Source organism: Haliotis rubra, unplaced genomic scaffold, assembly GCF_003918875.1.
Source record: "Haliotis rubra isolate DU_JTF1 unplaced genomic scaffold, ASM391887v1 Scf136, whole genome shotgun sequence".
NCBI lineage: Eukaryota > Metazoa > Mollusca > Gastropoda > Lepetellida > Haliotidae > Haliotis > Haliotis rubra.
In genome coordinates, this window is record NW_025765292.1 from 21,281 (window position 1) to 49,194 (window position 27,914).

Here is a 27,914-nt window from a genome sequence, read left to right on the forward strand (position 1 = left end):
CACAATAACAAACTAAAACTATATGAACACAAAACAGTGGTTATGATTGTTACCACAAGTAACATGTTAGTAAAATCACAAAATGATCAGTTGAAAGTTGGACATATGGTCATTCAGCCTTCTCCATATGTCAGAAATCGTGGCGTCCTCCTCCAATCTGACCTCTCCTTGAAGAAACAGATTTCGGATGTGTGCAGAAAATGTTACTTCCATCTCCGTAACATTGGACAGATCAGACATGTCCTGACACAGGATGCTGCGGCTGCCCTGGTGAGAACACGGATTCTCTACCGACTTGACTATTGCAACAGCTTGTTGGTTGCAGCTTCGCAAGAGTCCATCCAAAAGCTTCAACGAATTCAGAATACAGCTGCCTGCATAGTTACTCTCCAACCAAAACACTGCCAAATCACCCCCATCCTGATGTCTCTTCACTGGTTGCCTATTGAGGCTCGCTTTGACTATAAGATCCTTACACCTGCTCATCAGTACATTCATGGTATTGCACCTGTGTATCCTCAAGAACTCCTCTCTCCTTCCATGCTAACAAGAACTCTGCGCTCATCCTCGTCTAATCTGCTCTGTGTACCAAAGTGGAACCTCAAATCATTTGGCTACAAGTCTTACCAGAACATGGCATCGGTCAATTGGAATTCTCTCCCTGATGTCTCCAACCCTTGAAAACTTTAAGCGTCATTTCAAAACCTTTCTCTACAAAACGCTCTATGTCAATGGACTTGAATTAAATGCCTTATTGATTGTTAGCGCTATGAGCATACCTGGTGTGGAGTTTGGCGCTATATAAATGGACACATTATAGGAGTCGTTGTTCAAATCCGGGAAAACGTCATACTGTCCTTCACTGTCCCGTGATCCACTGAAGTCTTGCAGTGACTGCAGGTGTCTGTTTCTAGATAAAAATACACCCCCTCGGACGCTTCAATACAACGTTCACTACTTTCATGATGAACTCTAGATGAATGGTACATTCGTGTACAAGATACTTAGATGCATAGTATGTACACATGGAAAGAAGTAGCGACTGGCCAGAAAATATCAACTACCTAATGACGTTAAGGAACAGTGTTCAGGTCGACCACGAGTGACAACTCCTAGGGAGGATACAGCACTTCTAAGAATCGCTGTATGTTAACTTTGGATCCAAAAACGCTGTTGTATCGATTTGATGTCAGGTCAAACGCCTGTATCATAGAGGTTTACTTCCGGCATTGTGCATATGCCTTTTTGTTTATTCCTCGGAGACTACAGGTGAATTATTGTCAAATTTCAGAATCAGTTTTTGTTTTTGCTTCAATCAGAATAAATTATGTTACCAGTTTATTTTCACTTTCAAAGTATCTATACAACAACATGTAGTGTTTTCGTACTTATATAAAAGGTGTGAGGTGCTTTATTAATGCACATGTGTATAATGTACAGGCAGATGACACAATCAGTGAGACTGTCAACCAATGTAGTAGGCTACTAACCCAAACAGCAAAATGGTGTCGACTGCAAGGGCATACATGTTGCTTTAACTATATATGCGACGAGCATATAACTCTTTGAATCTATGAAAATGTACAATTAAAAGTAGTGAAACTGCAACAGTCATGACTTCTATGCATCATTTACTATTATGGTTTGTGTGTAAGCAGTTAAATAGCCTTTGTGAATGGTACTTTCTTTTTCCCTCATTCAAATTACTCATCACTGAATGATTTGTTGTTTTGAACTTCCTTACAACAGTATTGTTTCATTTGACATCATCCTTGGACTTTGAAATTTCAGAGCAATAATTGTTCGTCTCGAAATACTCGTTGTGTAAATTGTAGACACGTGCAGGAGGGTGTGAAGTAAGGTGCGTGGTTGCTTAACGTTGGGGTTGGTGTGAGTGAGTGAATAAGACTTTACGCCGCTTTTACCAATATTCAAGCAATATCACGGCCGCGGACACCAGAAATGGGCGTTGGGGTTAGAGGGTCAGGTGGAATGGGTAGGGGTGGTGGGGTAGGTAGTCGCATGTGGCTTTTTTAACGCTTGTACTCTCCCCGGCTAATGCCGGTTTCAAAGTGCTAGCCCACTGAGATACCATTTTAAACAAGGGCGTGTCACAGAGACAGATCACACTGGCTCCCAGCCGACAAGGTGTTTCGTCCACCTCATGTTAGGCAGGTAGGCACCAGCACCACCTTTCAACACCTGATGGTATGACGCGGCCAGGGAGTCGAACCACCAACCGTCTACACACCGAGCCGATGCTTTATCCACATGACTAGACGTCAGACACTTTACAGAACTTCAGTCAGCGATAAGACATACCGATAAATATGTCAATCAAACACACATACACTCTCATATGGACGTATATGTATATATAGTCATAAACACGCACATCAACCATGAAATAACATTTATGTATGTATGTTTATGAACCATGCGGTAACAAGGAAACAGAAACTGCTACATTGATATAAGTAAACGGATGCTTTAGTCATTCGTATTTGTTCTGCCTAGCATGACTGTACTTGTCGTAGGGGAATACATCCTACAATGGAATTCCCCCTATTTCTTTGTTACTACACACACAAACCATGACACGCACATAATCCTGTTTTCTGATTGGCTGATAATAGAATAAGGGGTGGGACTCATACGCCTTCGCACAACCCTTAATGACTCAACAGGCGATTACGAAAGTAATACGAGGAAGTATGTACGTACACATGCCGACACTGATCCAACATGAGAAGGGGTCAAATAATCAGATGGTCCCAGAAGCAAACCCAGTAGTATAGTAATGGTGACACTGGTGTGAAGATGTAGTAATGATGACACTGGTGTGAAGATGTAGTAATGGTGACACTGGTGTGAAGATGTAGTAATGGTGACACTGGTGTGAAGGTGTAGTACTGGTGACACTGGTGTGAAGGTGTAGTACTGGTGACACTGGTGTGAAGGTGTAGTAATGGTGACACTGGTGTGAAGGTGTAGCAATGGTGACACTGGTGTGAAGGTGTAGTAATGGTGACACTGGTGTGAAGATGTAGTAATGGTGACACTGGTGTGAAGGTGTAGCAATGTTGACACTGGTGTGAAGGTGTAGTAATGGTGACACTGGTGTGAAGATGTAGTAATGGTGACACTGGTGTGAAGGTGTAGTAATGGTGACACTGGTGTGAAGATGTAGTAATGGTGACACTGGTGTGAAGGTGTAGTACTGGTGACACTGGTGTGAAGGTGTAGTACTGGTGACACTGGTGTGAAGGTGTAGTAATGGTGACACTGGTGTGAAGGTGTAGCAATGGTGACACTGGTGTGAAGGTGTAGTAATGGTGACACTGGTGTGAAGATGTAGTAATGGTGACACTGGTGTGAAGGTGTAGCAATGTTGACACTGGTGTGAAGGTGTAGTAATGGTGACACTGGTGTGAAGGTGTAGTAATGGTAATGGTGACACTGGTGTGAAGGTGTAGTAATGGTGACACTGGTGTGAAGGTGTAGCAATGTTGACACTGGTGTGAAGGTGTAGTAATGGTAACGCTGGTGTGAAGGTGTAGTAATGGTGACACTTCTGTGAAGGTGTAGTAATGTTGACACTGGTGTGAAGATGTAGTAATGGTGACACTGGTGTGAAGATGTAGTAATGGTGACACTGGTGTGAAGATGTAGTAATGGTGACACTGGTGTGAAGGTGTAGTAATGGTGACATTGGTGTGAAGATGTAGTAATGTGACATTGGTGCGAGGGTGTAGAAACCATGGCACTGGTGTGAATGTGTAGTAATGGTGACACTGGTGTGATGACGACGTTTTCTGCAATGGTGTCCACTCCGCACTATCAAATACTCTCATATTCTCCTGTATTCGTAGATCATGATATGTTGCCCAGTGGTTGTGTTAATAACAGTGCAATTAAACACATTGCTGTGTCTTTCCTCTAGCAATTCGCGATTTCATATTTCATTATTTTCAACAGTAGATATTAGTGTTTCAACTGCTATACTGACGTCATGTCTTGTACAATGGAATACGTAGACAGCTGATCAACGCTTTCGAAATAGCCTGTCGCTATATTCTGGCTGACTGACCTCATGCTGGTCTTGATATGCTACTAAATGCAATTGGATGGTCGGGTTTTGTTTGTACGGGGCTCGTATATTTCGACTATTCAGTTTGCTAGGCTAAGACTCAATTATTTATAACTCATCCCGACAGCTGTAATATTTCCGATTGTGGCATAAAACAACATTCATGCACTTAATCTAAAGTGTGTTAACCGTTATACTATATTGTTGTGGCCCCCACCATATTTACCTCACCCGTGAAAACGAAACTGGCGGAAAAACCATTTAGTTTCGATTCTTTTGTTCATTTGTTCTTTCACACCAAGGAATTCACGATTTGGTATTTCCGTATTACTTTGTCAATTTGCCCGATAAACTGCCTCATGACATTTTCAATGTGATAGTTGTTCGTCAGTTGTGAAGAAAAGTGGAAATATTCTCATTAAGATACAAGTGACTCAGAATAGTCTTTTAACCCTTTTAACGCTATGATATGGTTGAAAATGAATAAATGAAAGAAATACAAATCTGAAACCAAATTCTTTGGTATGAAGGAGAAAAACCTTCAACATATTTCCGCCATCTGGAAAATAGAAATTTCTCCAAATATCAATCAATAAGTTCATAGCTAATGACAAGAATGAAATTACAGACAGCAAATCAATACTTAATGAAGTAAAACTATCATATACAAATTTCCATGCTTCTCCTCAACAGTAGAAGGCAGAAGGCTGCTTGAAGGACATTAAAAGTCCAACTCTAAATAAAACACTAAGAGACAATCTTCAAAGAGAAATCGGTATGGATGAAATTAGCAATGCTGGTTACAGGATGAAGAATAATACAAGCCCAGGGATTGATTGATTTCATATTGATTTCTTTAAAATGTTTGGAAAGAATTAAACATATGAATCTATAGATATAAACTCTTCAGAAAAAGAAACGTGACATGCTGTTTGGGGGTTTACTTACTGAGTGCATATAACTGATTCAAACATGACATCATTGCTCAATTATAGTAAAATCATCACTTTACAAATTTCCAAATCATGATTATCCAGAAAGTGTTTGGTAAAACCACAGAGGGCTATTAAAGCCACTTGGTCAGAGTAAAATGTCAGTATATCTGGTGTGACCACCATGAGCATCGATAACAGCTTGGCAGCGGTGACCCATCGAAAAAAAGAGATGCTGAATGCTGTCTTGAGGAATGTTTTGATACTCTTGCTGAAGTGCTGTGAGCAGTTCGTGTAGTGTCTGAGGTGGCGGATTACGCTGGCGCAAGCGTCGATCAAGAGCATCCTATATATGTTCAATGGGGGACAACTCGGGTGGTCGAGAAGGCCAAGGTAACACCTGAACATTGTTTTGATGTAGGAAGTCCTGTCAAACACGTGCAGCGTGAGGTCGAGCATTGCCATGCTCCAAAGATCAACCGTTGACGCTGATGAAGGGAACGACGTGACGTTGAACTGGTCTTCTGGCAAAAGGTCTGGCTTCCCATAGCCAACTGCGCACTGTCGGGTCGGAGATTCGGCGCAGTCCAGGGATTTGGATTGTTGTGTATGATGCGGCCGTGGTGTTTCAACGAAGATGTCTCAACCGGATGTAGCGATCCTGGGCGGCGGTGGTAACTCTAGGTCGACCTGACCTGACCTGGGTCTGTCATTAACACTCCCAGTATTGTTGTATCGGGTCCATAGGTTTGAGATGGTCTGTCTGGACACGCTGAAGTGCCTTTGCCACCTCCTGCTGCAATGCCCGTCCTTATAAACGGCCGATGGCGTTGTGTCGTTGAGCTGCTGTCAGTCTTTTCATTGTCTTGTCGTCTATGGTGGCTTAAAGCAATGCATACGGAGAACCACTGATGTGGCTTTTTAAAGCCTACAGTAATAGGCTTCAACTCAGGGTGATACACAATTTCATGATGCACGTGTATTTCATGTAGGGTGCGTTTTAGCGATTCACTACAGACGTGAGTGTAACGTTACGTTTTGGTTCAACGTTTCTCTTTTCAAACGTTTTGTCGTCGGCAACCATTCCTCCACATGTTGGGATTCAGCATGGGTTGGTTTGTGTCAAATATTTTCCTAAAATTATATTTTTTCCTATGTCAAGTTTCTTTTTGAAGAGTATTTTAAAATGTGTCAACAAAAATGAAATGTCTTTGAATATGAAAAGACAGTACATTACTTAAAAATTGGAGGCCAATTACTTTACTTAATGCTTTTTATAGAATTATCGGCTCCTGCAATGCACATAGATTAAAAACTACTTCAGATGAACTTATTCACTCTAATCTAACTGATTTTGTACCGGGTGGGACTATTAGTGAAAATACAAGATTGTTATGTGACATAATGTTTGAAACAAAGAAACAAAACGTTCCTGATTTGCTGATTCTGAATGATTTTGAAAAAACGTTTCATACTGTTGCAAAAACATTTATCGACCTAGTTTTACATACATTTTAAGTTTGTCCCTGAAATGATAAGATAGATAAATATATTAATTTATGAAACAACATCTTGTGTTAACCAACATGGTAATCTGTCGGACTTCTTTGCAAATGAAAGGGGATGTAGACAGGAAGAAACACTATCTTTTCCTCTTTGTTGCTGAGATTCTTGGTTGCATGATAAGAAATATTGAAAACATCAAAGGTATTGACATCAATGATACTGAATATAAACTGGATCAATATGCTGATGATACTGAACTATTCCTTGAGAAGAGTTTGTACTCTGCTATTGACACAGTTAATACTTTCTACAAAACGTCAGTTTTGAAAATTAATTTAGATAAATCAAAAGCAATCTGGATTGGATCAAAAGCTAAATCTACTGATAAAATATGTAATGATCTGAAAATTGAATGGGTAATTGGTGAATTTGATGTACTAGGTATTACATTTACACCAGATCTAGAAGGCTTAAGGGCAATCAACACCAGAAAGAGACAGGAGGAAATTAATAGACTCTTAGCATCCTGGAAAAAAAGAAATTTAACACTTATTGGTAAAATAACAGTAACAAAAACTCTAGCAATCTCGAAATTGGTTCATATTTTCAATAGCTTGCCCAACACACCAGCCGAATTTATCACGTCCCTTGAAAAAGAGTTTTTTTAAAATTTATATGGAATGACAAGAATGATAAAATAAAGCGGACTGTAATAAAAGAAACAATTGCAACTATGAAGAAGGAGGATTGAGAATGACTGATACAAAACGATTTATGGACGCTTTGAAATTATCCACTTAAGGACGGTATTTCAAAAGATGTGATAAGAATAACCCATGCAATATACCTATCACCTTTCAAAGATATATTTAATTTTGGAGCAAAATCTGAATCTTACATTAAGATTGAAAATCCTTTTTAGCATGATGTGCTAAAAGCATGGCAACTATTTCACAAAAAACATTATATTGACCCATATAACATCATTGAAATTCTATCCCAATCATTATGGTTTAATCACAATTTTAAACATTCATCAAACTACATAACGAACTGGACAGATGAAGGGATTATAAATATTAAGGATATTTGTGATGAAGCTGGATTATTATCAATCAAAAATATGATATCAAAGGCACTTTTTAGATTATAGATAATCACTATATGTATTACCTGACTCTTGGGAAAACACTCATAATTCAATGTTGTTTAATACCAGTCAGGGATTTCAATGTTAACCAATGCCATAACTATTAAGTAGAAACATCAAAGATAAACGTATTTCTAATGATATACATCCAACATTTGTAATAAATGGCAGGTATTATTTCCTGAAACAGACTTTGATTGGAAAAATACATTTACAGTATATAGAAAAGGATTGAAAGAAATAAAACTTATAGATTTCTACAAGATATTATTTATACAAAAAGAGAATTGCTTAAAATGAAAAAAGGTGACAACAGTTTGTGTTGTTTCTGCAATGATGTAAATGAGAGCGTTTGTCATGTATACTGGAAATGTCAGGAGACACAAACTTTTTGGAAAGTTGGCTTAACAATTCATACCCTCATTCATTGCTATTACCAAAACATACAGTTTGGTTTGGTACTCTACATCAAATTAGATTACTAAATCGTTATGCAGCATTACGAATATGCATCCCAATATAACTTTATTTATAAATCCTCTGAAAGAAATACTCTTTGTGGAAAATCATACATCCAAAAAACAAAATAATAAAATAAAAGATTTCAATCACAAATGGGGCCTTCACTTCCCAGTACGAAATGTATCCATATATGCCTGATATCATCTTTCACTTTTATTGATTTACATATGTTTATTATTATCATATTGATATAATACCTGTACACCATTTATCTGTATGTGTCACAGTTTTGTATATATATGACATTGTAATCTTGGGAACCAATAACAAAATATTAAAGAAACAACAAAACCCAATACTATAAGGGCGGGAACAACCAGAGTTGGCCCTACACGTTGTACACGTTGTTGGGACGTCAACCGCCCACGCCCATCTAGAGGTTCCTGCTCTAGTCCTATATGAATCTTTATATAAGTATAGAGACCAAGAGATTATGGTGGCTTGTAAAGATATACAAAAAAATAGTATAAATAAACGTGATTGTCGGTGAGTATGGAAGAATACGGATACATTCCCCTGTCAACGTTTCCTATTTTGATAAGTCTTTTGAATAAGGAATGAAGGTAAGTAGACGTTAACATCATTCAACACATTGTTGACAAGACACCAGACATGGACAAACGCACTCCGTGTGTATGAACTAATGACCTCGTCTTAACAGGCTGTGTTATTGCGGTTATAGATATGATTATCTGTGTTAAAGAAAATATATAATCCTTTTAATACATTGATTATAACATGTTCCGGATTACCCATATTCCCTGAGTGAATCAGACATGTCACGTGAACCCTATGCGGTTCAGGGATTATAACATATTCCGGATTACCCATATTCCCTGAGTGAATCAGACATGTCACGTGACCCGTATGCGGTTCAGGGATTATAACATGTTCCGGATTACCCATATTCCCTGAGTGAATCAGACATGTCACGTGACCCGTATGCGGTTCAGGGATTATAACATGTTCCGGATTACCCATATTCCCTGAGTGAATCAGACATGTCACGTGACCCGTATGCGGTTCAGGGATTATAACATGTTCCGGATTACCCATATTTCCTGAATGAATCAGACATGTCACGTGAACCCTATGCGGTTCAGGGATTATAACATGTTCCGGATTACCCATATTCCCTGAGTGAATCAGACATGTCACGTGACCCGTATGCGGTTCAGGGATTGTAACATGTTCCGGATTACCCATATTCCCTAAATGAATCAGACATGTCACGTGACCCCTATGCGGTTCAGGGATTATAACATATTCCGGATTACCCATATTTCCTGAGTGAATCAGACATGTCACGTGACCCCTATGCGGTTCAGGGATTATAACATGTTCCGGATTACCCATATTTCCTGAGTGAATCAGACATGTCACGTGACCCCTATGCGGTTCAGGGATTATAACATATTCTGGATTACCCATATTTCCTGAGTGAATCAGACATGTCACGTGACCCCTATGCGGTTCAGGGATTATAACATATTCCGGATTACCCATATTTCCTGAGTGAATCAGACATGTCACGTGACCCCTATGCGGTTCCGGGATTATAACATATTCCGGATAACCCATATTTCCTGAGTGAATCAGACATGTCACGTGACCCCTATGCGGTTCAGGGATTATAACATGTTCCGGATTACCCATATTCCCTGAGTGAATCAGACATGTCACGTGACCCGTATGCGGTTCAGGGATTATAACATGTTCAGGATTACCCATATTTCCTGAGTAAATCAGATATGCCACGTGACCCATATGCGGTTCAGGGATTATAACATGCTTCGGATTACCCATATTTCCTGAGTGAATCAGACATGTCACGTGACCCCTATGCGGTTCAGGGATTATAACATATTCCGGATCACCCATATTTCCTGAGTAAATCAGACATGTCACGTGACCCCTATAGGTTTAGGGATTATAACATGTTTCAGATAACCCATATTCCCTGAGTGAATCAGACATTTAACGTAACCACTCTAAGGTGACCTTATAAGGGCCATGGATTAAAACATGTTTTCTAGTTGTTCATATTCGTATTCATATTATCGATAATATGTTTAAATCGATCGTTTATTAGTAAAGACTCAAAATATATTACACATGAGGGAATTTATTACATGTTATTTATATAGATTATACATAGTATTGAAATATTGACTAGTTGAACAAACAATGCAAATATTTACACTATAGACACATTCCATCATTCCAGCACCCCGAAGGTCTATATCTCTGTACATGACAAGGCTTTTACAGTTGGAGTAGTTCTGACTCTACAGTCTACAGCTATCTAAACTGCCTAACTGTCAGACTCACAAACACGTGGACATAAACCCCGATGTCCTCAGATACACAAACTGGTAGGAGTTTAGAAACTGGAACACTCAGACTCACAAACACGTGGACATATATACTCAGATACACAAACTGGTAGGAGTTTAGAGACAGGAACACATTCACACTCACAAACACTCCACAAACACGTGGACATATATACTCAGATACACAAACTGGTAGGAGTTTAGAGACAGGAACACACTCTCACAAACACGTGGACATATATACTCAGATACACAAACTGGTAACACTCACTCACAACACACGTGGACATATATACTTAGAGATACACAAACTGGTAGGGTAAGTTTAGGGACAGGAACACTCACACTCACAAACATGTGGACATATATACTCAGATACACAAACTGGTAGAAGTTTAGGGACAGGAACACTCACACCCACAAACATGTGGACATATATACTCAGATACACAAACTGGTAGAAGTTTAGGAACAGGAAGACTCACACCCACAAACACGTGGACATATATACTCAGATACACAAACTGGTAGGAGTTTGGAGACTGGAACATTCACACCCACAAACATGTGGACATATATACTCAGATACACAAACTGGTAGGAGTTTAGAGACAGGAACACTCACAAACACGTGGACATATATACTCAGATACACAAACTGGTAGGAGTTTAGAGACAGGAACACTCACACTCACAAACCAGACATTTTCTATCTAGATACGTAGCCTCTGAGACAATATTTTCGGTTGACTTCGTTGTAACACTAGCAATTTCTGTAAAAGTAATGATGGTGTTGAACATTCTTAGCAGATTAAGGCATTAACCCAGTGCAAGTGCGCAACAAATTACATGTCATTTTGGAAGTTGTAATATCAACGAAATCCACGAGGCATTTTTGTCGTCATCACTACACTGTCAAAATACCGTTGTTGCGAAGTTGTAGGAACCTAAGAAAAGTTTCCAGTTACCCAAGGTTCGATACAACCGAAAAAAGCTGAATATAGAATGAATACACAGGATACAAGTTTTTGTGTCGAGACACCCGTATGTTCGACACAACTGTGTTTGATTGTTTATACAAATGTTTTGAGGACCTTGCATTCACGGGTTTCTTCTTGTCGGTCTGTCAGACGAAGGAAGGGCCTCGATCAAAGCATCGTGTAGAAATATGTACTGATCCTACAAACAGATAATAATAATCCTTTAAAATGAATACCCCCCATATACTATGGCCCATTACATGCTGCAAGTGGTCAAATGTATGTCTACTAGAGGATGACTAGGATCACACCACACAACTGACTGATACATACTGGGGTGGTGAGCAACATTATGACACAAACGCTAGCAGACTCATGGGCATCTTCAAAAGAGAAATGAGCCAAAAGGTTTGCACCCCTTGTATTATATTTTTCATTCCAGGAACAGAAAAAAGAAAAGGTCTCGAATTAAACATTTGGAAATTACAATCGACAAACAATACATATGATACCATCACTCTCACAGGAAACTTAATCTCCATCAGCTCTCACCCTTTGTCTGGATAAGATCCATACGCTGGTGCCGGAGTTTGACAATACATTCATAGGCATCTACGACGCCTTCCTCCTTGGCTTGTGCAACCAAATAGTCCAGAGCAATAAAGGTTCCTGTGCGGCCAATCCCAGCACTGGAAAACACATGCAAAATATTTAAAGAAACCATCGGTCTGAGTTTGGATAGCAAATGAATCTTATCAAACTATAAAGCACATGAATCAAATAAATTCTTCTTCGTCGAAGGATATGCTGTTGGTGTGTTTGAAGCGTTAAGTTACAGGAGCTATTTCATGGTAAAATCGTCTTCTTAAATCAATTTCAGTCCGGAATCCGCAGTAAAAGAAGTTTTCTATGGGTTACTAATGGGAACGGTAAATGGTCTGGTACTGACAGAAGTCTGGATTACGTCCTCACACATTAATATGTGAGTCAGTGCTACGTGCCTGCAGTGTACGACCTTTGGCCCATGGCTTGTAGATGGGGAGTTGCTGACAAGCCTGTAGAACTCAACAAGAGAGCTAACTTCATGTGGAACACCCTTGTCTGGCCATGCTGTGAAGTGGTAGTGCTGCAGCGTCCTTGGTGGCTGTCCTTCCTGTGAAACAATGCTTGTTGGACAACACTGACTATTGTTCCAGACAAATCTCTCATTGTAAATAGTATAAGATCTTTGTAAAACAAAGGGTGTCATCAAACGAGATAACAATAAACTGAGTCCTTTACTTGGTGTCAACCCGAACCCATTTACACCGCACCAAACCACATGTATTATTCAGCATTTATCTTTACGGTAATCTAAAACCAAACCACATGTATCATTCCGCATTTATATTTACGGTAATCTATGCACCAAACCCTATTTGATGTCATTGTATCACAAGGGACAAGCTGATATCAATCGCTGCTTTTTCTCACAGTACCGTGCATATAGATCCCTGTTTCACCTCACCGTACCCTGTCTATTCATCCCTGATTCACCTCACCGTACCCTGTCTAGTGATCCCTGTTTCACCTCACCGTACCCTGTTTATTGATCCCTGTTTCACCTCACCGTACCCTGTGTATTAATCCCTGTTTCACCTCACCGTACCCTGTCTATTGATCCCTGTTCACCTCACCGTACCCTGTCTATTAATCCCTGTTTCACCTCACCGTACCCTGTCTATTCATCCCTGATTCACCTCACCGTACCCTGTCTAGTGATCCCTGTTTCACCTCACCGTACCCTGTCTATTGATCCCTGTTTCACCTCACCGTACCCTGTGTATTAATCCCTGTTTCACCTCACCGTACCCTGTCTATTGATCCCTGTTCACCTCACCGTACCCTGTCTATTAATCCCTGTTTCACCCCACCGTACCCTGTCTATTCATCCCTGTTTCACCCCACCGTACCCTGTCTATTAATCCCTGTTTCACCTCACCGTACCCTGTCAATTGATACCTGTTTCACCTCACCGTACCCTGTGTATTAATCCCTGTTTCACCTCACCGTACCCTGTCTATTGATCCCTGTTTCACCTCACCGTACCCTGTGTATTAATCCCTGTTTCACCTCACCGTACCCTGTGTATTAATCCCTGTTTCACATCACCGTACCCCGTGAACTGATTCACATTTCACCTCACTGTACACTGTGTATTACTCCCTGTTTTACCTCATCATACGCTGTCTATTGATCCTTGTTTCACCTCAACATACCCTGTGTACTAAACCCTGTGTCACCTCACCGTACCCTATGTATTGATCCATTCAGTTCATCTATGTAATTTATCTTGCCCTGTATACAGAGAACGACCTGACTGTGTAGTTCATCCTTACCCTGTGTACAGAGAACCTGCTGACTGTGTAGTTTATCCTTACCCTGTGTACAGAGAACCTGCTGACTGTGTCGTTTATCCACACCCTGTGTACAGAGAACCTACTGACTGCGTCGTTTATCCTTACCCTGTGTACAGAGAACCTGCTGACTGTAGTTTATCCTTACCCTGTGTACAGAGAACGTCCTGATTGTGTAGTTCATCATTACCCTGTGTACAGAGAACCTGCTGACTGTGTAGTTTATCCTTACCCTGTGTACAGAGAACCTGCTGACTGTGTCGTTTATCCTTACCCTGTGTACAGAGAACCTGCTGACTGTGTAGTTTATCCTTACCCTGTGTACAGAGAACGACCTGACTGTGTAGTTTATCCTTACCCTGTGTACAGAGAACGTCCTGATTGTGTAGTTTATCCTTACCCTGTGTACAGAGAACGACCTGACTGTGTAGTTCATCCTTACCCTGTGTACAGGGAACGTCCTGACTGTGTAATTCATCCTAACCTGTGTACAGAGAACCTGACTGAGTGTGTAGTTTATCCTTACCCTGTGTACAGAAAACCTCCTGACTGTGTAGTTTATCCTTACCCTGTGTACAGAGAACGTCCTGACTGTGTAGTTTATCCTTACCCTGTGTACAGAGAACGACCTGACTGTGTAGTTTATCCTTACCCTGTGTACAGAGAACGTCCTGACTGTGTAGTTCATCCTTACCCTGTATACAGAGAACGTCCTGACTGTGTAGTTTATCCTTACCCTGTGTACAGAGAACGACCTGACTGTGTAGTTCATCCTTACCCTGTGTACAGAGAACGTCCTGACTGTGTAGTTTATCCTTACCCTGTATACAGAGAACGTCCTGACTGTGTAGTTCATCCTTACCCTGTATACAGAGAACGACCTGACTGTGTAGTTTATCCTTACCCTGTGTACAGAGAACGACCTGACTGTGTAGTTTATCCTTACCTGTGTACAGAGAACGTCCTGACTGTGTAGTTTATCCTTACCCTGTGTACAGAGAACGACCTGACTGTGTAGTTTATCCTTACCCTGTGTACAGAGAACGTCCTGACTGTGTAGTTCATCCTTACCCTGTGTACAGAGAACGACCTGACTGTGTAGTTTATCCTTACCCTGTGTACAGAGAACGACCTGACTGTGTAGTTCATCCTTACCCTGTATACAGAGAACGTCCTGACTGTGTAGTTCATCCTTACCCTGTGTACAGAGAACGACCTGACTGTGTAGTTTATCCTTACCCTGTGTACAGAGAACGACCTGACTGTGTAGTTTATCCTTACTCTCTGTACAGAGAACGTCCTGACAGTGTAGTTTATCCTTACCCTGTGTACAGAGAACGTCCTGACTGTGTAGTTCATCCTTACCCTGTGTACAGAGAACGACCTGACTGTGTAGTTTATCCTTACCCTGTGTACAGAGAACGACCTGACTGTGTAGTTTATCCTTACTGTCTGTACAGAGAGAACGTCCTGACTGTGTAGTTTATCCTTACCCTGTGTACAGAGAACGTCCTGACTGTGTAGTTCATCCTTACCCTGTGTACAGAGAACGACCTGACTGTGTAGTTTATCCTTACCCTGTGTACAGAGAACGACCTGACTGTGTAGTTTATCCTTACCCTGTGTACAGAGAACGTCCTGACTGTGTAGTTTATCCTTACCCTGTGTACAGAGAACGTCCTGACTGTGTAGTTTATCCTTACCCTGTGTACAGAGAACGACCTGACTGTGTAGTTCATCCTTACCCTGTGTACAGAGAACGTCCTGACTGTGTAGTTTATCCTTACCCTGTGTACAGAGAACGACCTGACTGTGTAGTTCATCCTTACCCTGTGTACAGAGAACGACCTGACTGTGTAGTTCATCCTTACCCTGTGTACAGAGAACGTCCTGACTGTGTAGTTTATCCTTACCCTGTGTACAGAGAACGTCCTGACTGTGTAGTTTATCCTTACCCTGTGTACAGAGAACGACCTGACTGTGTAGTTTATCCTTACCCTGTGTACAGAGAACGACCTGACTGTGTAGTTCATCCTTACCCTGTGTACAGAGAACGTCCTGACTGTGTAGTTTATCCTTACCCTGTGTACAGAGGAACGTCCTGACTGTGTAGTTTATCCTTACCCTGTGTACAGAGAACACCCTGACTGTGTAGTTTATCCTTACCCTGTGTACAGAGAACGTCCTGACTGTGTAGTTTATCCTTACCCTGTGTACAGAGAACGTCCTGACTGTGTAGTTTATCCTTACCCTGTGTACAGAGAACGTCCTGACTGTGTAGTTTATCCTTACCCTGTGTACAGAGAACGACCTGACTGTGTAGTTTATCCTTACCCTGTGTAGATTGAACGTCCTGACTGTGTAGTTTATCCTTACCCTGTGTACAGAGAACGTCCTGACTGTGTAGTTTATCCTTACCCTGTGTACAGAGAACGACCTGACTGTGTAGTTCATCTCTACCCTGTGTACAGAGAACGTCCTGACTGTGTAGTTTATCCTTACCCTGTGTACAGAGAACGACCTGACTGTGTAGTTTATCCTTACCCCGTGTACAGAGAACGTCCTGACTGTGTAGTTTAGCCTTACCCTGTGTACAGAGAACGTCCTGACTGTGTAGTTTATCCTTACTCTGTGTACAGAGAACGACCTGACTGTGTAGTTTATCCTTACCCTGTGTACAGAGAACGTCCTGACTGTGTAGTTTATCCTTACCCTGTGTACAGAGAACGACCTGACTGTGTAGTTCAACCTTACCCTGTGTACAGGGAATGTCCTGACTGTGTAGTTCATCCTTACCCTGTATACAGAGAACGTCCTGACTGTGTAGTTTATCCTTACCCTGTGTAGGTTGAACGTCCTGACTGTGTAGTTTATCTTTACCGTGTGTACAGAGAACGTCCTGACTGTGTAGTTCATCCTTACCCTGTATACAGAGAACGTCCTGACTGTGTAGTTCATCCTTACCCTGTGTACAGAGAACGTCCTGACTGTGTAGTTTATCCTTACCCTGTGTAGAGAGAACGTCCTGACTGTGTAGTTTATCCTTACCCTGTGTACAGAGAACGACCTGACTGTGTAGTTTATCCTTACCCTGTGTACAGAGAACGTCCTGACTGTGTAGTTTATCCTTACCCTGTGTACAGAGAACGACCTGACTGTGTAGTTCATCCTTACCCTGTGTACAGAGAACGTCCTGACAGTGTAGTTTATCCTTACCCTGTGTACAGAGAACGACCTGACTGTGTAGTTTATCCTTACCCTGTGTACAGAGAACGACCTGACGGTGTAGTTCATCCTTACCCTGTGTACAGAGAACCTGCTGACTGTGTAGTTTATCCTTACCCTGTATACAGAGAACGACCTGACTGTGTAGTTCATCCTTACCCTGTGTACAGAAAACGACCTGACTGTGTAGTTCATCCTTACCCTGTATACAGAGAATGTCCTGACTGTGTAGTTTATCCTTACCCTGTGTACAGAGAACATCCTGACTGTGCAGTTTATCCTTACCCTGTGTACAGAGAACGACCTGACTGTGTAGTTTATCCTTACCCTGTATACAGAGAACGACCTGACTGTGTAGTTCACCCTTACCCTGTGTACAGAGAACCTCCTTACTGTGTAGTTTATCCTTACCCTGTGTACAAGGAATGTCCTGACTGTGTAGTTTAGCCTTACCCTGTGTACAGAGAACGACCTGACTGTGTAGTTTATCCTTACCCTGTGTACAGAGAACGTCCTGACTGTGTAGTTTATCCTTACCCTGTATACAGAGAACGTCCTGACAGTGTAGTTTATCCTTACCCTGTGTATAGGGAACGTCCTGACTGTGTAGTTCATCCTTACCCTGTATACAGAGAACGACCTGACTGTGTAGTTTATCCTTACCCTGTGTAGATTGAACGTCCTGACTGTGTAGTTTATCCTTACCCTGTGTACAGAGAAGGTCCTGACTGTGTAGTTTATCCTTACCATGTGTACAGAGAACGACCTGACTGTGTAGTTCATCTTTACCCTGTGTACAGAGAACGTCCTGACTGTGTAGTTTATCCTTACCATGTGTACAGAGAACGACCTGACTGTGTAGTTTATCCTTACCCCGTGTACAGAGAACGTCCTGACTGTGTAGTTTAGCCTTACCCTGTGTACAGAGAACGTCCTGACTGTGTAGTTTATCCTTACCCTGTGTACAGAGAACGTCCTGACTGTGCAGTTTATCCTTACCCTGTGTACAGAGAACGACCTGACTGTGTAGTTTATCCTTACCCTGTGTACAGAGAACGACCTGACTGTGTAGTTCACCCTTACCCTGTGTACAGAGAACCTCCTTACTGTGTAGTTTATCCTTACCCTGTGTACAAGGAATGTCCTGACTGTGTAGTTTATCCTTACCCTGTGTACAGAGAACGACCTGACTGTGTAGTTTATCCTTGCCCTGTGTACAGAGAACGACCTGATTATGTAGTTCATCCTTACCCTGTGTACAGATAACGTCCTGACTGTGTAGTTTATCCTTACCCTGTATACAGAAAACCTCCTGACTGTGTAGTTCATCCTTACCCTGTGTACAGAGAACGACCTGACTGTGTAGTTTATTCTTACCCTGTGTACAGAGAACGTCCTCACTGTGTAGTTTATCCTTACCCTGTGTACAGAGAACGTCCTGACTGTGTAGTTCATCCTTACTCTGTGTACAGGGAACGACATGACTGTGTAGTTTATCCTTACCCTGTGTAGTTTATCCTTACCCTGTGTAGTTGAACGTCCTGACTGTGTAGTCCATCAGATCATCCTCGGCCACACACTGGACATGGACATCGTCATAGCTAGTGCCAGGCTGGCCGTAGTCGGGCCAGTACTTCTCACACTTTGCCTGGAAAACACATTTACTATCATGATTATCCAATAGTACACTGTATTCGATGATTTGTCATTGAAGTTGATGTGATTAGCGCAGGGTGATATTTTTTCAGTAACAAACATACCACTGACTAACCTTTCTGTTCTCCACCAAGTTGGTCAGCATTATCACTTTGCTGGCATCAGTTTCCCATATCATTCTCCAGAAATCCCCCATCACAGCTGCGTAAGGGCCTGTGATATATGAAGGCAGGTTAGATGTTAAGTACAATGTAGACGTGTACACTACAGGGGCACATTGATGAAATAGAGATTACAAAACTCGCGGGTGTTGAATGTGGAAAATATTCCAAAGAGATATTTGTAAATGTTTCGATTTATTTACTAGCGTATTAAATTAATATAAACGTTTAAACATATCTCGTTGGAATATTCACCATATTCAACATCCACGAGTTTTGCGATCTATTTATTACACACAGGACGTGAAAACAGTGTGATCCATGATGACAAATCAAGCAGACGATGCCGGATGTAAACAAAACGAAAGGGAGATAACTCTGTCACGACTACTTTATAGATGAAAATATACAATTAAAAATATTCAGTTGAAAAATAATACTAATCACAAAAATATAATTTTGATTATCCACAAACCTAATGTTTTGTATTGTTGACAGTTTTGGTAAAATAAAAGCTTGAATGGTCTTGAATGTTAATGTGAAATATCGAGGTGGCAACAGAAAGTTTGTCAGTTTGACGTCACTATCTTGGAATAACCTAGTTTGGTTACACAACACTCGTTGAATAACTTTCAACCAAACAACCATAATTATCTCATAAAGATATTCAGAACCCGTGTGTAATAATGCTGAAGTACACATACACTGGCAACTATTTGTGTACATTTCTTCATACAAAAGTGAGTAGATATTATCTGAAGCCACGGACTTTTTCAAACGAATGAGAAATCTGTATTACCTTGTGTGGCAACAAATGCTTTCGGTTCACCATATCCCTGGAACAGCGGAACACATTAGTTGGCAACGGTCATATACAATACCATTTTATGGAGCGCAATAGTGCAGTGGTACGGTGTCTGCCTATCACGCTGAAGGCCCGGGTTCGATCCCCGTCGGAGGCACCCGCTGTGGGCACATTTGCGTAGTATCCTTGAACAAGATACTTAGATCCACATTGTCTCAGTTCACCCTGCTGTAAAATGGGTACCCGTGAGGATGTGCTGGCAATGTAACTGTTTAGTTCATTGCGCCTAACAGGCAGCATGGCTGTCTGATCCCCAGGGAGTTGAAAAAGTATCGGAAAGTATGATAGTGTCCTCCTGTGATAGTAATGTACGTAGCGCCGTGAGCAGGCAATGTGCCTGGATATGAGCGCCATATAAGCGGGCTATTGCTATTACTATTACATATCTCACGGTACAATATTTACTATGATATGCCATTATCAGGAGGTATCGATATCTTCTAAAAATGACATGAAGTTAATATATATATATATATTGATCCGGCAACATTTATACCGTTGGTAAGGCTGCCACATTGCATTGTAATGTTTTCATGACGATGAGCTATGCATTGGTCTTCTTTGTCTTACAGAGAACTTACATTTATAAAATTGGCGTTGATAAAGTCAGAACCAGGTACAGTCGGGGCGCATGAAAGTTTTACTCTGCTGTGATCATCTGCATAACAAAGGGAGTAATGGTTATGATGCATACAGCCTGTTGCATGTCCAGTAACAGATACCAAATACTGTTGAGACCTTTACAGTTACAGTTTAATGAACATGGCGTCTTTATATAACAGCTGATGTGTACAAGACACACACACACACACGCACACGCACACGCACATGCATAATGAGAGTTAAAGACAAAAGGCACTTACACGGTAGTATGTTTCTGTATCTGTTCTTGGAGACATTCTCTGGCAATCCGGCTAGGGTACAGGGACCTAGCTGTCCACGGGGCAGGTTCTGGAACAACAAATTAAAAGCGGGCCGATAACAAACAGATGATAAACATAGGCGGATCGGGGGGTGGGGGGGGGGGGGGTGTTTGCGGCCCCCTTTCCCAAGAGTGTGCCCCTGATATATACGTATATCCTTCAGGATCCTCCTATGTAATTACAGCAGTTTTCGTCTATAGAATTACACTCACATAAAACTGGGAAGTAAGGCCGCCATCCCTCTTCATGTTTTCAACATATTGTCTGAGATTGTGTACCATCACTTCCGTTGACCACACTTGGTCAATAAGGGCAGTGTCAGTGACGTCACCGGATGCTAGAGAGTGTGAATGAGGACACCATTGCCCATCGCTTATCCTGACGTCAACACAAGGGGGCGCTACTTCTTCCTCGCCCAAATCCAGGGCGTCTAAGTCCACAGGGGTTGTACAACCTGTAATTGAATCACAAGAAACTATTCATTACTTTTACTTATCAAATACAATGGGCATTACCTCACTCCAATAACTGATCACTTTTTAACATATAAAATCTTGAATATGTTGGACTGAAGAAATACAAACACACAGTATATATTACCGTTTGTAGAGGCTTCATATGTTGGGTTCAGTATGCATACTAAAGAGGCACTGTTTGGTCCTCCAAGAACTCGTCTCCATTCTTTCCTTGTTTGTCTGGGACTATTTCTAAACAATGTAAAACATAGGTCAATTATATTCATTAACGTTTATGGATATAAATGGAATAATTCCATGCATCCATTCATCCATGCATCCATGCATCCATGCATCCATCCATCCATTTAGCACCATGACTCTGCCCTGTCACAATCTGCCCTATCTGGGCCAGTCACACCAGTTTATTGACATTATTAGCCAAGATCAACGCTGTCGGGGTGCACCAACACGCAATCATCCATGCCACCGAGTCCGACCACTCGATCCATTATTTCGCAAAGTTCTACCTGCCTACGTTTAGATTACTAGGAACCAAGTCTAACCCGGAATCCTCACGGGAACAGCAATCACAAAACAGAAATGCACCTCCTTCTATCCCTGGGAATAACTATAATTCATCTAACCTCCGCATGACTACAACGGCCATTACGATGAGAGTGGCTATCAGCAGACATGGAATTACAACCCACAGCAACTGCGCCAGGGGTCTGCTGGGTTCTATCAAAGAAAACGAGGACATGTTAGATATTCAGTAGTAACAGAGAAATATGACAGAATAGTTGTGTTTGGTTTAATGTCACTTTCAACAATATTTCGGTGATACTATGTCATGTCAACTTGATGTTGGAGTAAGTGAGTGAGAGAGTTTAGTTTCACGTCGTGTTTAGCAATATTCCAGCAATATCCGGCGGGGGACACCACAAATGGGTTCACACATTGTACCCGGGTCTTCGGCGTGAATAGCGGACGCTTTGTAAACCCACTAGGCTACGCCTTGGTGTTGGAGAAAAGACTCAAGTCAGATAAAAGTTGAGAGCGTTGTGAAAAGAAATTGTTTGGCTCGTTTTTTGCATGTTCAAATGTTCAGGCTAAACCAAGTCGCTGTGTGCAACCATCCCTGGGAACAAACCCAGACCAGGATTCTGCACTAGGGATTACATGAGGAGTTGTGGCCTAATGTTATAACCAACACATTTCTTTTACATGCGAAGACAACACCAGTACAGTGTTCTCCAGTCCAGCCATCAGCACACGTAACACAGGCACCATCGTGTTGACACGTGTTGCACACCTGGGGACATGTTTCAGAACACCTGCTCCCGTAACGCCCGCTCTCACACCCGTTTATACAGTCTCCTGTCAGGTTACATTGTGACTTCAGGCAGGCAGTGTTACAGGTCAAGTTACAGTTCTCGCCGTATCTCGTGGCTTCACACGCCAGACACTGGCCACGATGTCTGTCACATTTCACACAGTGAAGAGGACACGTGTTGTCACAGTAGTCCCCCCACCATCCATCTTCACATCCGTCAGTACATTGGGGTGCATCTTCGTCGGTCCTTCCTGTATGACAGGCTCTGTTGACACAGTGGTCGCTGCAGGAATTGTTGCAGAAATGGCCGTAGAATGTTCCAATACATCCCTGTGAACATATTCCAGTTTCGTGGCGGCATATTCCTCCTTGACAACCAGGTGAACAAAGTTTTTCACACGCGTACCCGAAATGCTTTTGTTGACAAGTGAGACATTTGTCGCTATACTGTTCACATTTCGTACAGTACTGTGGACATGACACGTTGCAGTGGGAGCCTTGGAATCCCTGTACACAAGATGGACAGGACCCGGTGTCTCTGTGGCAGGACCGTGAGGCACATCGGTCGGGACAGTTTACATCACATGTATCTCCGTACCAGCCTGTGGCACAGCCATTGATACACGTTCCTGATATTTGTTCACAGGTGTGTTTCACACAGTTGGAGCTGCACTGTCGCTGACACGTGTCCCCAAAGTTCCCAACTCTGCAGGATCCACAAGTTCCACTCCGGTCACATGTCTGGTTACGACAGCCAGTGCTGCATCTGGTCCTGCAACGGTCTCCATAGAATCCGGGCTTACATCTTTCACAGGTTCCGTTACCGTGACAAAGTTCGTCCTCGCAGCTGGCATCACAGGCTTTATCACACTTGGCACCATACCGCCCTCTATTGCACCCGGAAATACATGTCCCGTTTAACGAGCAGTGGTCTCCAACACAGTTATCACATTGTATATCACACCATGATCCATACCATCCCACGACACAACCATGTGTACACTTTCCGTCCTGACCACATACGTTTTGGGAGCAGTGCAGGGGGCAGGGTACTGTACAGACATCTCCATGGAAACCGGTCTTGCATATACAGTTGGCTACATTACAGTTCTCTCACTGCACACCTCACAGTCCTTCTTCACATATACAGTTGGCTACATTACAACTCTTACAGCACGCAGGTCTCTGCACAACGCACCCCGGAATCCTTCTTGACATGTACAGTTGTTTACAACTCTTACACATTCACGCAGTCTCTGCACAGCACCCCGGAATCCTTCTTGACATGTACAGTTATTTCCTGAACACATTTCACAGTGTAGACAGTCTTGGTCACATTTGTCACCTCGTTTTCCTCTCATGCAGCCACACAAGCACCTCCCCTCATTGTCACAAGTATCACCTCGGTCTCCACACGACCTGCACCCGTCACAATGTAATTCACATGTAGACCCATAGTAGCTTGGCTTGCAGTTTTGGAGACAGTGTCCTCTCCACCGGTGACATGTTTGATTCCTACATCCTTTACTACATGGAGCTCGACAGTCTTCGCCCCACGTGTTGCTATGGTTACAGGGAACATCACATTTCCTTCTATAGTCGTCTGACTGTACATCGACGCCATCCTTGCATTTCCTGCACGAGGAACCATCCTTGAAGTATCCCGATCTGCAGTCTGTGGAAAACAGGTTTCATAGTTAATCATGTTCAATAACCATTATTAAAAACCCGACACAGATTTAACAACAAGATGAAAGAAGCGGTGGAATACTGAGAATGTAGCACAGATCATTCCATCAATATGAGAACATATAAACTGTCCTCCCCTACAGTGTTTGTGAGTTTTTGCAAATCTCTATGACTTGAAAATGAGTTTTACAGTTCCAGAGACAACTGCGTAAGAGCATGTTGTCTAACTAATGAAGGAAATACAAGAAAGACTACGGAAACATCGTACACCCTTCATCGCCGGCCTTGGTGACTCAGTGGGAAAACCAAAAGTTACAACAATATAAGTTCGTTTTGATTATGGCTTGTTTTCATTTCACCAGACAAAAGATCAGATGCATATTAAAAGGCTGGTTATATAATCCAACCATAACACTATAACCAGGTCACCATGAAACACAGTTGTCTAAAGCAGCAGTTGGTGTGTACATTTCTCCCTCACCTTCTACACACAGACCGCATGTTTTCTGGCACAGTTGCCCGACTCCTGGCTGCTTGCAGAGGATAGGTCTACAATTATCTGGACTGTTATCCTGACACGATGGGAAGCCTGCAACTATAGAAGTACAGACGTGCATTTCTCGACACTGCATTACACACTGGGCATAAGTGAATTGGCGATATGCTAAATCAGTGATATTCAATGTTATCCAGCCTAATATAAAGTTGAACTTTTATGTTACAAATTACACAAGAAGCCAATCATCGAAGACAAGTAAATCTCATGTTTGGACCTGATATATTACTGATAGTTCATGATTCGTGAAAGGGCCTGCACTATATCCACTGATTAAAATTTAGTTTGAACATCAATGTTATATTTCATGAACATGTCATACATTTAATCACTGACAACATTAATACCTGAGAGGCATGTGTAAAGGAGCGCATGCGTCAGTTATAGAACATAAACGTCGGCTTCATACACTCACCAGTCCATAGAGTGAGAGCCTGCCCGCACATTGTTAGAACGAGGACGCTGTGGTGACGCATGTTTGAAGGTACAAATCCCTCAACCTGTAGTCGATGAAACGCTAACCTACAGAAGCCTGTGACATGTGGGCAAAATGAGCTTCTACAACAACATAGTTTACGTCTTTCTTTAAACACAACTATTAAAGACGCATTAAGGGTCCATTAGTAAGTGGGCGTGGCATCGAATTCCTTTTAAATCATGTTGGTGACGTTTTCTCTACACATTTACATTTACTATGTACATTAGTAAGTCAAATGACACAATCAATGAAACAAATCACTCAAACTGCATGCATGAAGCTAAGTGTTTGTTAAAATGCATGACTTAAATACCATCCTTAAGTGCGATTGTCCTATTGACAGTCTGGTTGCATTTTCTTTCTGTGTTTATTGTCTGATATCGGTTAAACAAAACGATTGTACACGTTCCTTTCAATATGAAATATAGAAACCGTACTTTACCTTCTACAATGTGTGACGAGCAGGACTGTAATGGAGAGACATACACACTGACCGTGTGAATGATACTTTCCATTTCCCGCTTCCTTACAATAACCCGGAAGTGGGGAAGACACAGATTCTATATATACACAACATGTCACATACATGCTATGTTCTTTATTCGAATGCCATAGGGTCAAACACCATGTACATGCCAATATTTTCTATAAAAATATCATTTGCAGATGATGACAAAAAGCAATACGTTTGTCCAGATACATGTTTTTTAATATTTAGAAGATAAAGCTACTCTGTTTTCAATTTTGCGGTCCTTTATCGTTGATTTATGACCGCTAAATGTAATTTCAAAACCGAACGCGTTAGCGTTAACTTTATTCACGGAAATAATTGTTGATAACCACCCTACTATTCCCAATTTGGAAAAGACCTGACACGCCACGTTGTATGTTGGATACATGGACAGTGGAAGTGGAAGGACTGGGCATTACGGCCGGGACGTCGACGGAAGCGGTCAGGTTAGGACGTGTGGGCCGACGTGTGTTGTCGACGTCAACACACGTAGATCTGGACCCGCTTTGAATATACTGCCGCTTTTGCGCTGCTGACGGGTTTTCCAGTTTCGTAGTTTCTTCACTGGGATTAGGGTCAAGAAATTCTTCTTCAAACCATTCGCTTTTTACTTCAAAAACACCAAAGATGCTGCCGAGATAGAAATTGCCGATGTCCGACATGTTTGTTTACAAACAATAGGGTCAACGAGTTCGTTGTACTCATACGCGTTGAATCGGTCACTTTAATTAGCGGTCCTTAAACTGTCATTTAAGTACGGTTTTGATGAGCTCTCAGCCAATCAGAATCGAGTATCACACATTGTCGTGCTAGAATTCTCAGTACTATCTGTGTTCATCAGATCACAACAATGATTACAAATAACCATGAAGTAATATTTATCTTATCGTATAGGACGAATTACAGAGTCTACAAGGTCCAAGCTCCACTGGCTTCTTATGACGTCTAACCGTTACAGTCACCAAACTCAATCAAACTTGGACTGGGACATGGTCCATAGCAGAATGTTGAGAATATGTCTTAGATGTCAAAGATATTTTTTATGGATTTAAGCTTCTTTTTATTTCCCTCACAACGTTTCCGGACCATTACAGATCCCTTCGTTCACCTGATGAATTCATCTGTAATGGTCCCGAAACGTTTTGAGGGAAATAAAAAAGAAGCTTAAATCCACAAAATGTATCTTGGATATCTACATACAACTTCTAAATGCCGCTAAAAGACATAATATGTCTTAGGTTTTGAACTATTTGCCAAAGACCCAACCTTATCCTGTTCACAGGATAATTTTGGTCTTGGAGTAAAGAAAGCTTGCGGAATCGCATTCCATTCCTCTTCTAGACTTCTGCGAAATCCTGGGAAATCCACTGGTGCTGGGTGACGTGTGTACACACATCGACCAGTTCATCCCAGGCATGCTCAATTGGGTTGATGTCTGGCGAGGATGCTAGCCACCCCATCAGCTCCACACCCTGCTGCCTAAGGAACTCCGTGACAATCCTGGCCCTATGCGGCCTTGCATTGTCGTCTTGCAGTAAAGAGGGTCGACCATAAAGGCCATACATATCTTGCAGAATGGTACTGCTATATGAGTCAGAATCTCGTCCCGATAACGCTGTCCGGTAGGATTACCGTCGACCACGTGCAGTGAAGTGCAGTGAAGTACGTCCAGTAGGAGTTATCCCCGCACATTCTGTATATGAATATATGACATGGATAACATTCACAATTCACACTCGAGAAAATGTGAATATTCGACCCGGGGAATCTGAAATATCGTGATTGCTATGGCAGTTTAAATATTTGATTGACAGGGCAGTGTAAATTATTTTAATCGCTAGAAGAATCTTAAATACAACCACAAATACCACCCAGTTTATATACGCATGAGTATAAACCAAGCGCCACTCACCTTTCTATATAAATACAAAACACTACATGTTGTTTTATATGCTTGAAACACAAATTCCGCATGTTAAAATGGTAACTGTAACACAATTAAGTGTATAATAATAGGACAAACTTCGGGCAAAATAGAAGCCACAACCCTCGCTCTTCGTTCAGTCGTTTCGATTTGTCAATTTTAATGGGAGGTTTGATTAAGGCGGAGGCTCTTCACGACAGAATTCTCCTGCTGTGAATCATGT

At 41.8% G+C, this 27,914-nt stretch overlaps 1 protein-coding gene across 1 annotated transcript in view; it reads right to left on the bottom strand.

Moving 5' to 3' along the window:
* The window catches only part of LOC124268086 (receptor-type tyrosine-protein phosphatase T-like), a 94,962-nt gene that overhangs the window by 19,171 nt on the left and 47,877 nt on the right, over positions 1 to 27,914 (bottom strand). Inside the window, exons 4-10 of the mRNA XM_046703105.1 lie at positions 21,845 to 21,938; positions 21,343 to 21,449; positions 20,955 to 21,196; positions 20,683 to 20,770; positions 20,401 to 20,477; positions 19,754 to 19,790; positions 18,909 to 19,006 (exon numbers count right to left, since the gene is read on the bottom strand). Coding sequence (XP_046559061.1) covers positions 18,909 to 19,006; positions 19,754 to 19,790; positions 20,401 to 20,477; positions 20,683 to 20,770; positions 20,955 to 21,196; positions 21,343 to 21,449; positions 21,845 to 21,938 — 743 coding nt within the window. The remainder of the gene's footprint in view (positions 1 to 18,908; positions 19,007 to 19,753; positions 19,791 to 20,400; positions 20,478 to 20,682; positions 20,771 to 20,954; positions 21,197 to 21,342; positions 21,450 to 21,844; positions 21,939 to 27,914) is intronic.